This window comes from Tachypleus tridentatus, chromosome 6 (genome assembly GCF_004210375.1).
Source record: "Tachypleus tridentatus isolate NWPU-2018 chromosome 6, ASM421037v1, whole genome shotgun sequence".
NCBI lineage: Eukaryota > Metazoa > Arthropoda > Merostomata > Xiphosura > Limulidae > Tachypleus > Tachypleus tridentatus.
In genome coordinates, this window is record NC_134830.1 from 20533965 (window position 1) to 20550628 (window position 16664).

The 16664-nt window shown below is 33.1% G+C and overlaps 1 protein-coding gene across 8 annotated transcripts in view; it reads left to right on the forward strand.

The window, feature by feature from the left end:
• Nucleotides 1–16664, forward strand: part of LOC143252064 (MAP/microtubule affinity-regulating kinase 3-like) — a 76155-nt gene that overhangs the window by 5368 nt on the left and 54123 nt on the right. For 5 of the 8 annotated variants that reach the window (XM_076503659.1, XM_076503663.1, XM_076503658.1 and 2 more), the window contains exons 2-4: nucleotides 9614–9790; nucleotides 12273–12425; nucleotides 16532–16585. In XM_076503659.1, the coding sequence (XP_076359774.1) occupies nucleotides 9731–9790; nucleotides 12273–12425; nucleotides 16532–16585 (267 nt within the window). In that variant the 5' untranslated portion in view covers nucleotides 9614–9730. Of the gene's footprint in view, nucleotides 1–9613; nucleotides 9791–12272; nucleotides 12426–13649; nucleotides 15889–16531; nucleotides 16586–16664 lie in introns of those variants that run through there. The other 3 variants (XM_076503660.1, XM_076503664.1, XM_076503661.1) reach the window with 3 other exon arrangements.

Here is a 16664-nt window from a genome sequence, read left to right on the forward strand (position 1 = left end):
ACTGGTCATTACTCTTTATTTTCCTGAAGAAGAATAGTCAGTTACTCTAAAGGGCTCAGTTCCCTTTACAACCTTAATCACATCTTCCTTAACTCTTCTTTTCTCAAGAGAAAAATTTGAGAGACTTCAGCCTCTTCTCACATGGCAACTCCTCCATCCCAGGCACCATTCCAGTAACACTTCTCTGAATTTTTTCCAGTAATTCAATGCCATTCTTAAGGTAAGACTAAATATAATGATCCAAATGTGGCCCAACAAGTGACCTATACAATGGAATTATAACCTCTTCAGACTTGTATTCAAATTTTTTGCAGATACAACCTAAAATCCTATTTGCCATACCACTGTCAACAGCACATTGCTTTGATGGCTTAAGAGACAGATTCAGCCATAACACTAAGGTCCATTTCTTTTTACATTGTTAAGGTTATTCTCATCTAAATTATACTTATAATTCAAATTGTGATAGCCCACACCTATAATAATTAAAACCCATCTCCCATTTATTAACTCAACTCACCAAATGATCTAAATTCCTTTGTCAATCGAGACGTCTCTTTCATAGCTGGTAACATTCAAACCTTAATATCATCAGCATTTAAGAATTTTATTGTCATTCCTTCTCCCTCAGTGTGGATTCCTGTACGTGGTGAGGGGGCCTCCCAGGGAAGGTTCTGTTTTTTCAGTTTACCTCCTCTGGGATCTAAACATCCACCCACATGTTTGTTGTGTGTGGTGACCCGTGAAGGGGAGGAGAGGATCTTGGTGGTTGAGGGGTCCAACCCTAACACCACTTTGGCCTTGAATTTCTGTAGACGAACAGCCTTGGGGTGGCCCCCTAGGGTCAATCGGTTGGACCACTTGGGCTAGGGTCAACCAAGTACCAGTGTTGGATGTTCTCAAAGGGTGTTGTGGACATTGTATCTGATGCTGGTGTTTGGGTATAGTGCTCACGAAACACTGGTATTGTTGCAGTGACCTTGTTTGGCATTGTAATGCATTCCCTTGTAGAGCTCAAAGGTGGGTGAAGCCAGTAGGCTCTGAAATATTCATTTTTTTATTGTGAATCCTACAAATAAAAACTTAGGTTGGAAAAAGGTTGGAAGAAAAAGAGGTGCAGCATTTAAAATTAATTCATAATATTACTTATCCTGAGGCTCAAAAGTTGATGTCCACCACTTCATCTCGGACGTATACTAGTGCACTTTGTTTTACTACTACAGTGGGAGGCAGACAGATCTCTCTGTTCCTCCAAAAGAATTGTTCTCAAAACAGATGAAAAATCTTTTGACCTTCCTGGTTAAAAAGGTTGATGAATCAATTTCAACACCCATCTCTATCCTTAACGTACATTTCAGCAAATCCCAAGATCCATTTCCTTTGGTTCTGGGTATAGGCATTTCCTTGGATACATCTTCTTGAGTACAAGATGCAAAATGATTATTTGTTCATGTCCTCAGTCACTGGAATCCTCTTCCAACAGCAAAGTCCTGCCCAATTGACCATGGGAGGATCCATGGAGGTCAATACACCTCCCTTGAATAAAGACAATAAAGAAAAAAGACGTGGCCATGAACAGAAGGGTTCTCCATCCAGTTCACCTACACATAAATAAAAATGGCCACCCTGATACAATGGAATTGTCTAGGTTTACGTTCTAATCTGGATGACATCAAAAAACTGATTGCTTCCTACCATCCTGTATGTGTTTCTTTACAGGAAACATTTCTGAAACTTGCTAATACAGTCTCCTTTTGGCACTTTTATTTATACAGAGATGACAGGCTGTTTGATGTTTGAGTGCATAGAGGGGTGGCACTGTTGGTTGATCAGCATGTGCTCACTCTGTCTTTGCCACTCGACACACCCTTGGAGGCCATAGCCATCCGTGTTTCCTTGGGTTGTACCATCACTGTTTTTTCTCTCTACCTGCTGCCTGGAGAGACATATGATCAATTAGACCTTGATGCTTTCATTGAACAGTTTCCATCTCCCTTGTTAATCCTGGGGGACTTTAATAGGCATCATTCCCTCTGGGGAAGTGCTGATATTGGTAGGAGGGGTCACTTCATAGAGCGTATGCTCTCAAATCACAACCTTTCTCTTTTCAGTACTGGTTCTTATACTTGTTTTCACACACCTGGTCAGTCCTTTACTGCTATTGATCTCTCAGTTTGATTCTCTTCACTCTTCTCCCATTTTTCATGGAGGGTTGACAATAATCCAATTATCCAAAAATATTGAGAGAGACTAGCCATGGTCAGTGCCACTCAACCCATGTGTCTTGGTAGAAGCTGGAATAAGCAAACTGGCCCTCTTTAACTGCTCTTGCAGAACTTGATCCTGTCATTGTCTGTAAGTCATCAATAGACGACTGTGTGGCAGCAGTAACTGACTGTATTATATAAGCAGCTGCTCAGTGTATTCCTAAAACCTCAACACGTTTTCCACTGTATCCTTGCCCATGGTGGAATCCTGCCTGCCACATGGCACAGAAGGCTCAAAAACAGGTCTGGGATACTTTCCATATATATTTCCACACTCTCGAATCACATCGTTTTACAGTGGGCCCATTCACGTGCTCGGTGGGTAAGACGTCAAAGCCAGAAGGAATTTTGGATTAAGTTTGCAACCAGAATATCTTTTGCCACCAGTTTCAAGGTCATATGGGACAATGAAAATTAAGTGGGCAATATAATACTGTCCCCTTCTTGATCTTGCTCCCTAATGGCTAGGAAGTAGCTGATACTCTAAGTGAAAGCTTTTTCTGGGTATCTAGCACTTCTGCTTCTTCCTCCACCTTCTTAGCCATCAAGACTTGGGCAAAATGATCACCTCTTTCCTTTTGATCTGATTGTCTCTCTGACTTTAATTGTTCCTTTACACTGGTGGAACTAAAACTGGCCCTTCATTGGTCTAACAGTACATTGGTTGGACGTGGTGATGTACACTATGAAATGTTGTGCCATCTATCTCGTGCTTCTCTTGTTATTCTTCTGCTTTTTTAACTGGATCTGGCAGGAGAATGTTTTTCCTGATGCCTGGCACTAGGCTCTTGTCCTACCTTTTTCTAAGCCTGGGAAGGATTCCAAGATTCCTTCTAACTACTGCTCAATTGCTTTGATGAGCTGTCTCTGTGAGACCTTAGAGAGGATGATTAATGCTTGTCTTGTTCGGTGAACACCTAGTGTGTGTTCTGACCACAGCGCTCCATTGTGGACCATGTGATTCGACTTGAAACATCAATCAGAGAAGCCTTTCTCAAACAACAACATCTTATCTCAATATTCTTTGACATTGAGAAGGCTTATTATACAACATGGAGGTATGTCATTTTGCGAGACCTCCATACATGTGGGTTATGTGGCTATTTGCCCATTTTTATTAAATTTTTTTAATGGAGAGGCGATTCCAAGTCTGTATGGGTTTGACACTTTCCCCTTCTTTACTGTAGAAATTTGGATTCCTTCAGGGCTGTGTTTTGAGTGTCACATTTTTCAGTATAAAGGTTAATGCCATCACTGAACAACTCCCTCTTACTGTTGCAAACGGGTTATATGTCGATGATTTTTTACATCTCATGTCAGTCGTCGAACGTAAGGTATATTGGCAGGTACAGACTGCCCTCAATCATTTACTGAAGTGGACCACAGCAAATGGCTTTAACTTTTCTCTCTCTAAACCATTTGCATGCACTTTTTCCACCAACAGGGTATTTACCCTGATCCTGAATTCCATATTGATGAAGTTGTGCTGCTTGTGGTCCCTGAGACAAAGTTCTTGGGACTTATTTTTGACCATTAGCAGCTACAGGTCAAATGTACAAGAGCACTGAACATCGTTTATGTCCTCTCTTCCACCACTTTGGTAGCGGATTGATATTCTGTGCTAAAGATATAGCATGCTCTTATTTGATCAAAACTCGACTATGGATCACTGGTATATGGCTCTGCCAGGACCTTGGCCTTAAAGATGCTGTACCCCATTCATCATCAAGGACTTTGGCTCTGCACTGGGGCTTTCTGCACTTCCCCAGTTCAGAGCTTGTACATAGTCTCATGAACTTTCTTTACACTTCTGCCATTTGCAGCTTTCTTTACTATATGCTATGAAACTTTGTTCCTTACAAAAGTATCCCCTCTGGGTTTGCATTTTCCTTCCTTGGTGACCCATACTTTTGCAGACCAGACAGTTTGCCATTGCTTCTTTTGGCCATCGTATCCAGGCACAGTTAGATGAATTGGGTCTGTCCTTGGATAACATTGCTGTATCTGCTGGTTAGCCCATCCCACCATGGCTTCTTATATTCCCCAAATGTAACCTATCTTTAAGGCATCTTGGAAAAGCAGACACTCCCAATTGGAAATATGGTCTGTTATTTACTGAACATTTTATGAACCATCTTTCCATTCCTATTTATACAGATGGCTTGAGATCAGGTGACTGTGTGGGCTCTGCCATGGTGTATTGTGGTTCAGTGGTAATGTGCAGAATCCCCTCTACAGCTTCTATGTTCACTGCTGAACTATATGCCATTTCTCTTGCCTGGATCATATAGAAGCTAAGCAGTACTCAAACTGCACTGTTTTTTTTTTTTTTTTTAATTTTTGCACAAAGCTACTCAAGGGCTATCTGCACTAGTTGTTCCTAATTTAGCAGTGTGAGATTAGAAGGAAGGCAGTTAGTCATCACCATTCACTGCCAACTCTTGGGCTACTCTTTTACCAACAAATAGTGGGATTGACCGTCACATTATAATGCCCCCACGGTTAAAAGGGTGGGTATGTTTGGTGTGACTGGGATTCGAACCGCCACCCTTGGATTACAAGTCAAATGCCTTAACATGCTTGGTGATGCTGGGGTCCAAACTGCACTGTTTATACTGACTTGCTTAGTTCTCTACTGGCCCTGGAATTGCTTCACGCTAGTTCTTGCCAATATTCAAAACCGACTGGCCTATTTTTATTTAACATTTACTTCTATACAGTTTTTCTGGATACCTGGCCGTGATGGTACTTGCAGAAATGAGCTCACCGACACCGCAGCTAAATCTGTCTGCTCTGGCACTATCACTGCTGTGCCTGTTCGATACATGGGTTATGGTCCTATATTCAAAGCTCATCTCTGTACCAGTTGCCAGTTGACTTGGAATGAGCAATGTGAAAACAAGCTTCCCCAAATAAAATTTTCTGTTGGACTTTGGCCATCTTGCTTCGATTAGGATCGGAAAGAGGAAGTTGTTCTAACTAGATTACGCATTGGTCACAGTTTACTCATTGTTTTCTTTTATCTGGGCCTTTAAAAAACTAAGAACATTTCTAAGGTGGACAGTATCACCATCGTCAATAACACTGTCTAACATTACAGATAAACCTTAGGACAGAACATGTTTAAAATGGTACCATCATTGAGAGTCATAATGACAGCAAGATGGTAAAATGAAGTTTATTGTGACACTGTCCACCTGAGAAATGTTCTTAGTTTTTAAGGCCATTCATCTTTTTGATGCTGTTTAAGTCTTTTAATTAAACCTTATTTAAATGTGATTCCCTTTTAAGGTACATTTAGTTCAATTTGAAATGAGAAAATGGCTGTAATGTCAAATAACACAAAACCAGGACTGGAAAGGCCAACTTCAGGTGACTGACACTGCTGTTTGAATTACACATTAGTCATCCTGTGAGTTATAATTAAAATTTTGCTACAAGTATTTTAAAACTTTTATTACTTTACTTTTTGAGAAGGGCCATAATGTCAAATAATTCAGAACCAGGACTGGAAAGGTCAACTTCAAGTGACTCACGGTGGTTTTTGTACTTACATGTTAGTCTTCCTGGCAAGTTATGATAATTACAGTTATGCTACAGAAAGTTCGTTACAACTTGTATTACTGTAGTTTTTCTCTTACTGCTGTAGGCTAGATGTAAACATTGGATTTAATGCTATTTATGTTTTTAATTCAAAAATTAAACTTTGTCATGTTTTACCTTAACATCCTTTTATGAAATTTACTAATTTTACTTTAATTTTAACCTTTTACCAGATGTTTGGTGCAGATAGCCTAGTTGCTTTGTGCAATAAAACACCAAACCAATTAAACATACAAACAGCCATTCCTTCATCTGTCATTGGTGTAAGTCACAAAGATCAAAAGTCCTAAGACTGAGCCTTGTGGTACCTGCTTGTGATGTTAATGTAGTTTGACTGAACTCCATTTATAATTATCTTCTACTTTCTTCCAGTCAGCCACATTTTTATCCTTCTATCCAATTATCTAGCTTATCCTCCATACCTATAGAGATAAGTTTTTACAAGCCTTTCATATGGTACCTTGTCAGTTGCACTGTCAAAATCCATATACACCAAAACTACACCTTTATCCTCATCTATATAAATAGTAACCTTTTCAAAGAATATGAAAACATTTGTAAGGCAAGATTTTCCCTTAGTGAAACCATGTGAACTATCCAAAAAATTCTAAGCTTTATGAAATGATTTTGCAAAGCATCTTTTGTCTGATTTTCAAAAACTTTTCCCACAACTGATGTAAGACTAATGGGACTAATTACTGGGACAATTTTGATTACCTCCCTTGAAATGAGGAGTGACATTATCCAATCCTTAATCTTCTTCAACATCCTTGGGGAAATAATATCTGGCCTGAGGAGTTTTATCATTCTTTAAACTTTTCAATTTTTTTCCAATATCATCTTTTTTCAAGACAACCTCTTTCTACCTATTAACTGTTAAAGATGAGGAATACTACTTGAAATTATAATTTGGAAAAACTGAAGAAAAAGCAGAATTTAATAACATAGGCACCTCAGTCACCGTATTCAACCTTTCCTGTACTATCTCACAATGGTCCTACCATCATCATAATATTTTATCGTTAATGTATATAAAAAATCCTTACTGTTAATGTTTACATTTTCTGCCGACCTTTTTTCCTGCTTACGTTTTGATATCCAGTTTCCTTTTTGATAGACAAACTTGATATGTAATCTTCTCACTCATGCATCGTACCAGTCAATTTTAATTTCTTAAATTTTTTCTGATTTTCTTTAATGCTATCACATATCTTTTGTGCACCAACTTGGTTTCTTACTTGCACAAAACTATACCTGTTGTAACTTCTAGTAGAGAAAGTGTATTTTTCACAAAAAATTGGCAAGTTTACTACAGACTCATTTTTTTTTTGTACATGAAAACAGTCAAATTTGTTAATTGCATATTTAACAAAAAATATATCTGCACTTGTGGGGTTAGGGACATTTGCTGTTTAGCCTGGGTGCAAGTGATTGTCATGTTAAGGTAAATTTTCTTTTTATTTTACAGTTTTTAAATTTCATTTGTATAACAACTAGAACCTCATAAATGAATATCAAACGTTTTGTGCATTAGAGTTTACATTAACCGTTCTTTTCCCTTCCATAACAGTGTATGTGGACTTGGTCCATTTGACAGAACTTGTAACCACTATGTAACACTATCAGTATATGTGTATATAAACACTTGCATACACTAAATCTTTGTTAGTTTACAACACTAGTAACAGAGTACTGCTTTGATCACTTTGAGCAACTTATCGGTATCCTTTTAGTATGTCAAAATTCTTTAATCCCATCAAGGTAATGATGAGTTAGTTTACATCTGTATTCAAAGTGTGATATTAATTATGTGTTAAATACATTAAATTGCACTTATTGTGATTAAGTCATTTATTCAAACATTTTCTCAACTTTCCAGTTAATCCAAGTCATTCTGCAATACCTTAACATCCTTAGTATAACTAGGAAAAACCAAGAGTGTAATGTGATTAGCAAACTTTACTATTTATGCTCAAGTTGATAAAATTTGCTTACGTATATTAATAATATTAATAAGGCTAGGGTCTGATGGTGGTTGTGCTAATTTTGTAATGTAGTGACTTTGTAGCAAACTACTTTGCTTCAAAATGAGGGTTTTGTGTAATATAAAGCATCATGAAATTACAGTGGACAATAGTAAATAGTTGATTAATTGTGTACAATATATTCATAGTTTATACATTAGTTTGGTTGAGTTTAGTTTCTGAAAAAAATCATGGTTATGTTTTTTGGCCATACTTGGAGATTGTGTTAATTTCATTCTTGTTGGCCTGGCATGGCCAGATGGTTAAGGCACTCGACTCTTAATCTGAGGGTCATGGGTTTGAATCCCTGTCACACCAAACATGCTTGCTCTTTCAGCTGTGGGAGTATTATATTGTGACTGTTACTCCCACTATTCGTTGGTAAAAGAGTAGCCCAAGAGTTGGTGGTCGGTGGTGATGACTTGCAGCCTTCCCTCACTGCTAAATTAGGGATGGCTAGTGCAGATAGCTCTTGAGTAGCTTTGTATGAAATTCAAAACAAACCAAACCAATAATTCTTGTTAATCTAAAAATTTAAAGTGTAGTGCTGAGGAAATAATGTACTAAATTGTAATGTTTCTAAAGAATATAAAAGAACAAATTTATTCTTAAAGATTCTTCAGGCAGTGTTGATATTTTGTGTGTCTTATGTGCTTTGGTATTGTAGCAAAGTAAATTTTTAAATAAACTGTCTTTAAATATTAAGCTTGCAAAAGTTGTTTGCAATGAATTGGAATCATCAACATACTTGCAAGAAATAATAAATGATGCAAGTTTTCGAATACTTTTTTAGATAAGGTTAGACACATTGAACATGTTTGTGATAAAACCATTCTTTGAAAGAAGAAACATCAAGCATATTTTTTGTGTGTATAATTTACAAACTTGTCATTATGTAGTGGCCTATATCTGGTGTCTGGAAGTTCCTGTGAAATTGCTAACTAGTTTGTTGTAGTCATTTACACTATTTTGTAATAGAATGTAAATGATTCTATGATTGTTAAGTTGTACTAGTTTTTTAATAATTTGTAAGAATTTCTATGTTAGGAAAATAAATTAATCTAGTATCATAAAAACTAATGATTAATAACATTAAGAAAGGTAGTTGTAATCATGCTATGCATTGCACCTTGTCATTTTATAATATTTTGTTTCTAAAAACATCTGTAGGTATATCTGTATAAACTATGATTCAGAATGATAAAAATTGTATGAGCCAAGTGCTTTTGAATGGTGGACCTTTCTTCTTGAAGGACATTCCTAGTTTGCCCCTGAAGAAAAAAGATGCATCTTTCAAAAGCTTCTGGGTTACAGGGTTTTATCATTTTGTATCAAGACTTGCTGAACCTATTTGTTTTTCTAATATAAATATGATTCAGGATATTCTGCTACAAAACTATTTCTTGTTTTTGTATTTATATATTTAATATAGTGTTTGTATTTACTTTTTAAGCTGGTAATTAAATATTTTGTAATTTCTCACTATTTTGTTAATATTGCATAATTAATTTAGTTGTTCATTTTTTATTGTTTTTTTTAATGTTACTGTAAAAAAACAGTAGAAATGAAATTATATTTGTAATGAATGAGAACCTAAGTTGTAAGATTGTCACTTAATAATACAGATATAAGGATACAAATAACTTGGAAATGAAATGTGAACTTGTTAATTAATAATCTGTGAAGTGAATCTTGCTGAAAGTTTTCTTTTTATTTCAGATTTTTTAAAAACTACATCTTGTAATGATTGATTGATTGCAGTTTACAAAAATCTACAAACAGCATCATAGTGCTGATGAAGGATCTTATCTAGAATTTTATTCTTTATACTTGAAGATGGCAGCTGTGATAAAAGCACCACTGCAAACTGTTCATGAGTCAGTAACTGCTGATAATGTAAGATTCTTTTGTAAAATTAAGATCTAATGTATATTTGTGCTTAATTTGTCACCAAAAGATTTTAAATGTTTTTGTAAATGTATATAAAGATAAAAAATCATATTATAAAATCAAGAACAGAACAAATTAACCCTACATTCATAAAGTTGACTCAGAACAGAGCCTATGTTGGAAAAATTGATGTTTACTCTAAATTCTATAATTTGAGTGTACAGAAAATATTAGGATTTTTATCAAAGCAATTCTTCTGAAGATAATTCTGAGCTTCTGTTAGTCTGTTTCAAACTGACTGACTGCCCTAAGTGCAAGAAAATTTTCTTGTTAAGCATAATAGTTTTTTATTTCACTTACATAATTTCTAGAACTTCCTAAATGAATATCAAAAATACTCTTTCAGTAAAACATTGCATGTTATTTTCACTATCCTAACTTTCTATGGACTTGATTCATTTGATGACTACAAAAAGGTAAAATTAAATGTAAATTATCCTTTATCTTCATAGAATAAATGCAGGTTGGAATAGAAAATAACTTATCCTAAACAGCTTCAGGCTTGTAACAGTTTACATCTGCTTTCATTTGATTTCATATTATTTAATATATCTTTAAACCACGTCTGACTTTACACAAATGGCAAAACATCACATAGCAGGAGTGTGGAGAGTAGTAGGTTAAATACAATTTCAGGTTAGATTATGTAACAACTCTGTTGGTCGTGCATTTCTCAAAGTGTAAAAAATGTCTGCCATTTCATTGTTTTTATCTAACCAATAAGTTTTTCATTTTTACATTTGATTTACTTTTGTTAGAAAAAAAAATATATATATATATCAATAAGTAAAAAATATACTTAACAAACTAAGAAATTTTTACATTTCAGGATTAAGGCCCTTTTGCTTTACGAAGCTGATTTTCATTAACTCTGATTTTTTTTCTCTTTAGCTGGTTGTCCAAAAAATAATTCATGTAACTTTCAGAAAATGAATTTTAAAACACCAACAATAAAACTGAATCCTCCCAAGCTATTGTAATTTATCTGACTCTCTAACTGACCTGTAAAAAGGCTTAATTTTTTATTGCTTATCAGTATTCTGATTTCAGTCTCATTTGGTCAAATCTGTTGTGGAAATGGTGTCTTCTTCTGAAATAAATTAGCATGAAGATATTATAATCATGTGATTCACAAAATGCCCTTTCTGTTTGTTATAAATATGTAATATAGATAAATAAGTGGCAGTGAACAATTATTTTAAGAAGCATAAAAGAGTTGGGAGGTTTTTGGTGGCTGTATATAACATGTTAATATTTCAGAAAATAAAATGGGTGGGAACAGTTCTTATGAAATTTTGGTATCTCAGTATCTAGTTGATTTATCTAATTGATGAAAATACACATAATACAAGAAAGAAAATATAAAATGGAGAATTAAGAGCAGAAAGAGACATCATGTGGCACATAGACATTAAAATTGAGTATATATAAATATTTACTACTTAACCCTGTTGTGACAGATAAAAGGCCAACTAGTATGGGTATTAACACTTTTACTGATAATGCAGAGAACAACATTTCGACCTTCCTAGGTCATCTTCAATGTAGTTAGGATAGAAAAAATAACAGGCATAATATAAAGTTTGACATAAAACAAATGTTTGAAATGTATTCAGGAGGTTTTAGAGACTGTATAAATAATATTTGAGGTACTTGGGATGAAGATAAGTTTTTAATTGTAACATGAAAACCACTTTGCACTTGGAGTAATAATAAAAAAACTATTTCCACAAACAAATCTTTAGCAAAAATACTTCATTATAAAATTTGAGTTTCTGTGTACAAAAACTTTCAACCTTTATTAAAAGTCCTCCAAATTTTGTGAAGGTACACAAATACCACATGTACTTCATCAAAAATTGTGCTTTAAATACTTAGCTTGTGTGTCTAATACCAAGCTTATCACAAAAAGTTAAATTTTGAATGTAATTTTAATGAAAGTTGTGACATGCACTTTGACCTCCCCATTCATGAACATAAGGTTATATATTGAAATCAATAAATGTCTGTTGTGTGGTTTTGTTTAAAAGAATTTAACATTTAACTAAATATTATTTTTAGCCTTAAAGAAAACATTTACATTGTGCCATTTTATATTTTCATTTCAAGAAGGGTAATTGTACAAGGTTTTGTACTAGTTTTGAAAAAAATCACCTTATAAAATAAATGTTATTAAATAAAATGGTTTGAAATGAGAAAAGCAAGTACATTTGAAAACACAAATTGACATGTATTTATATATACAAAGTTATTCAGTTTAAGAACAGTTAAAAACGTGTTTTAGGCCATGTAAGGTCTGTTTTTTCTTATGAAATAAATGTTTAATTGTTTTTGTATTACATGGTAATCACATAAGATTTTTTTTTAGTTCTTTAACATCTCCAGACTGTTTATTGCTTACAGTAATTTTCTCCTTTTGACCCACTAGGCTAAAAAATCAAGTTCAGTCTCACACAGTGGAATTTCACGTGGTATATCCTTGGAAGAACCACATGTTGGAAGATATAAGCTTTCAAAAACTATAGGCAGAGGAAATTTTGCAAAGGTGAAGCTAGCAGAACATTTACTAACTGGGAAGGAGGTATGTTAACAACTTTGTTCTGTTATTAAAAAATAGTATAATGAATTATCTCACTATATTCTGAATCAGATTTTGGAGAGTTGCATTAATGATAGTCAAGAATAAATGAAAACTTTATAATGCATATTATTTGTTGTTCAAACTTTTAATATTCTATCAAGTTTAGGAGTATTTTTTGAATTTCTAAAAACTCTCTTAGGACAGGGTACCACTACTGTAATATTTGTAAAGGGGCTTGCTGATTTATGCATTGGAAGTTTCTTTTTAAAAAAATTCACTTTTGTTACTAGGATACCACAATGATTATTATAGTTTGTTTTTTTTTAAACTTTTTGATAAGAATACATCTTTAAACTGTTTTTCTGTGCAAGTCATTGTTTTAAATTTAATATTTAATTAAACTCCATTACTATCAAGGTTTGTGAATGAAATTAATATTGTAATTTGTCATCATTTAAAGTTTTATGTTATCTAAGTGTGAAGTCCTTTATTTCAAACTAAACCTTTAAAAACCCTATAATATAGTAACAATAATGCCAGTTGTGTAGATTTACCTTCAAACAATAACATGTTTACTTAATCTGTTGACATAACATTTCAAAGCTCTGAATGAATGTAGTTGAAAAAAGTAATAAATTTTGTCAACCCCTGACTGGTGCCATATCCACCTTCACTAGATGTGTTTGAGGTTTATAAGCCTACACATAGAAGTTGCATACACAGGTATACAGTCTTTATAATAGACATTTTGTAGGCTGTTAATTATATTTTATACTTAAAATGAAAATCAACTTGCACTCAAATTATTCAGTGTTTGAGTGCAAATAACTACTATAGACAGACGATATTTTTGTTAAAAAGATAATTAAAATAATTTGATTTTTTTTTTGTACAAGACACTTATCTTTAATGAAATATTACCAGGTTTTGTGAGAATGTCTCAGAGTTATCATATGTGTTGTTCCATAAATGTTCTTTCTCAGTTGAGGTCATGAAATGTATCACCTTATTGTGAAAGGGTTAAGATTTTATACAAAACCTATCAGGTTATACAGGAGTAAGTATATAATGTAGAAAAATATCTATGCTAGTAAACTATATTTTATTTATGTTTTAGGATTCGTGTGTATTAATTTTTTTTGAAAGATAAAACATTTTCTTATGTTATTGTTCTGTGAAATACCATATAAAAAATATCTTGTATATTTTTCTTGCTCTTTTAAGCTTTACATAATCAGATGAAAGACATTTACAAGAAGCTAAGAAAGAATAACAAAAATACAGAAGAGAAGAAACTGCACATAAAATAATGACAATTAATAGTTTTATTTTGAGTTTCCATACTGTTTAAGTATATTTATTACAAGTTGCAGCTTTTACAATATGCCAGATATGTTTTTAGAACAGGCACAACATTTTTCTCATTGGTGTGATTGTTTTCAAGTACATGAGTTTTAACAGTAAAGAATATATCAGTATATTTAACTTAACATTCAGTGATAACTTGAGTGAGTTATCCATCAATGTGCTAAAACCATTTTTTCCAGCCAAACTGTTGAACTAGTTTCCAACCGTATTAAATGTATGACATAAATTATGTGACAAATGCATTAATTTACACTTGCTGTAATTAAACCATTTGTTAAGTTTTTTTTCAAATTACTGATTGATCCAAGTTATTCTGTCATATCCCAAAATTCTCATAACAGCTAGGAATAGCCACGAGTTTAATGTAATCTACAAATTGTTACCACTTGTGGTCCTGTAATGTCATTAATATAAGTGAGAACATTATATTAGTTGGGGCGTGAGTAGTAAAGTTTACTGATGACATTAAATATTCTAATCTTTGGTGCTGGTGTTACATTTATAATCACTTTATAGTAAATCGTAGCATTATATTGGTTTAAAATGGGAGTTTGTTTTTGATTCTTCAGGTGGAATTTGAAGTTTTATAAGAGAAACTATCGTGTTTTATCATTGTATTGTCACCATTTAAGTCTGTTCTTTATAAACTTCTGATTGAATATGAAAGCTCACTCAGTGCTAATGTTTTTTATAGTTTGAATATTATAAACTAATTTTTTTTAGATGTTAATGCTGATGATAAAATTTAAGGAAATTACAAATTGTCCATATTAGGTGCTTTTTGGTATTACTATGTTTTTAATATTTATATTAAAACTTCATTTTCTGCCTGATGATTCAATAACAAAATACTCATTTTGAAGTGATATAATACTGTGGTTTACAACATGATTACAAAAGTAACAAGACTGGAAAGTTTAATATCTTCATACCTTATATTAATATTAATACCTCATCATTCCTGATACAGTTACAAATACTCAAAGGTTTAATTTAAGGAGCGAACTTTCTTAGTTATTTTCCTAATCATATCATCAATCTAAATAAGAATGACCAAAGGCTAGAACAGTGATTTCTAAGATGTTTCCCTGGTAACAGTTGTCTAGTTTGACAGGATTTCATTAATAAAAACATTTGATTTCTGTCATCTGTTCATCCATAATCCAATTAAATAATCTTCCTCAATGCTCCTGACGTGATTTCACAATCAATCTTTTGTGTGATTCCTTATCAAAAGCTTTCTGACAAATCTAAGTAACCCAAGTCCACATTCTGTTTTTTGTCCAGATAACAAGTAACGTCCTACAAAAAAGATAATAGATTAGTAAGGGAGGTTTTCCATAGGGTGAAATTATGTTAGTTTTCATGAATATCATATTTCAATAAATTATTTTTAAAAGCTCCATTAATCAGACTTCCTACAGTTTTCTCACTATAGAGCTAATATTAACTGGTATAACTTACAGGGTAACACTTGTCAAACCCTTAAATAAACTAGTAATATAAGCAACTCTCTAGTCCTGTTTACTTCCTGAAAGAGAGAGAGACTTGCATATTTGATCTTCATCCTCTAAAACTCTTAGGGAAATATTGTCTAGTTCTGGTTCTTTATGTACTTCTAATCTGTCAGTTATTTATCATCAACAGATTAATATCTGTATCAAGGGTTCTTGACCTTTTTTCCAGTTTAGAGGAGCAGCCACTTCAAGTTCCAACATTTTATGGATCACTTCAAACAATTTTACTTTTACAATTTAAATTAAAAGTACTTTAAAAACAATATATACCAGTAACTACATTTTAAAACTTTTTTTTTTCAACTCTCTTGTAGACTGGCTGAAACCTTTCTGTGAACTAGCAGTTGGGAACCACTTATCAACATGATTCACACCTATCCCAATATTTCCCAACAGAAATTATGTGAATATCTGTGAAATGTTGTATTCATAAATTCTATTCAAAATGAAAATGTGAATTACTTGAGGCAATTATTATTTCTTAGAATCATGATCAACAGAAAAGAACAGCCAAAGCTTGTTTCCAGCATGTGATGAACATGTTCTATTGTGGTTAAGAGCAAAGGATATCTTGCAAAGTAATATATACACACACAGTTTACCACATTATAATAGTATTACTTGTGCTTTAAACCCAAGTTTAAATTTACACTTTTGCTATAACTGTCCTTAAATTTTCATGATACTTAATGTTTTGATTTATAACTTGACTTCTATAGAACTGTTGAAGAACTTTACTTTCAGAATATGTATAATTTATGTGACTGTAAACATATCTGTAAAAAATAAAAAATAAGAAAAAAATTAGTATTTGTTAGTTGATAAAGAACTTTGGCCAATCATTGTATAACTAGCATCACACATACACGTTGAAATTTAGATGAATAGTAACAGTTTGGTATCAAATCTTTTGGAATTTGACTTGTGCCTTTGTGTGGCAAACATTTCTTGTTATTCTCTGACTACGTTATAGTTATCAAAACGACTGATCTCGAAGTGGTTGATCTGTGAAAATTAGAAAATATAGTAAAAAGTGTGTTTATGACATTCATTGAACTGACTGAAACTCTTATACTATAAAATAATGTTTGAAATATTGCTCATAATTGTAACAGTTGATAATCGCAGTTAACGTTGGTATTTTAGACTAGAAAATACAATTTGTAGCATAGCTTTTTAGAGTTTCAAGATCATGTAATAACATGTATATTTATGTTGTAGGTAGCCATTAAAATAATTGATAAAACTCAGCTTAACCCTTCAAGTCTTCAGAAGGTAGGATTTTTTTTATTGGTAGAAAAGTTTTATTTTGCAGTTTTTAGAATATCTCAAGTCGTTGTCTGTTTTAATTTAA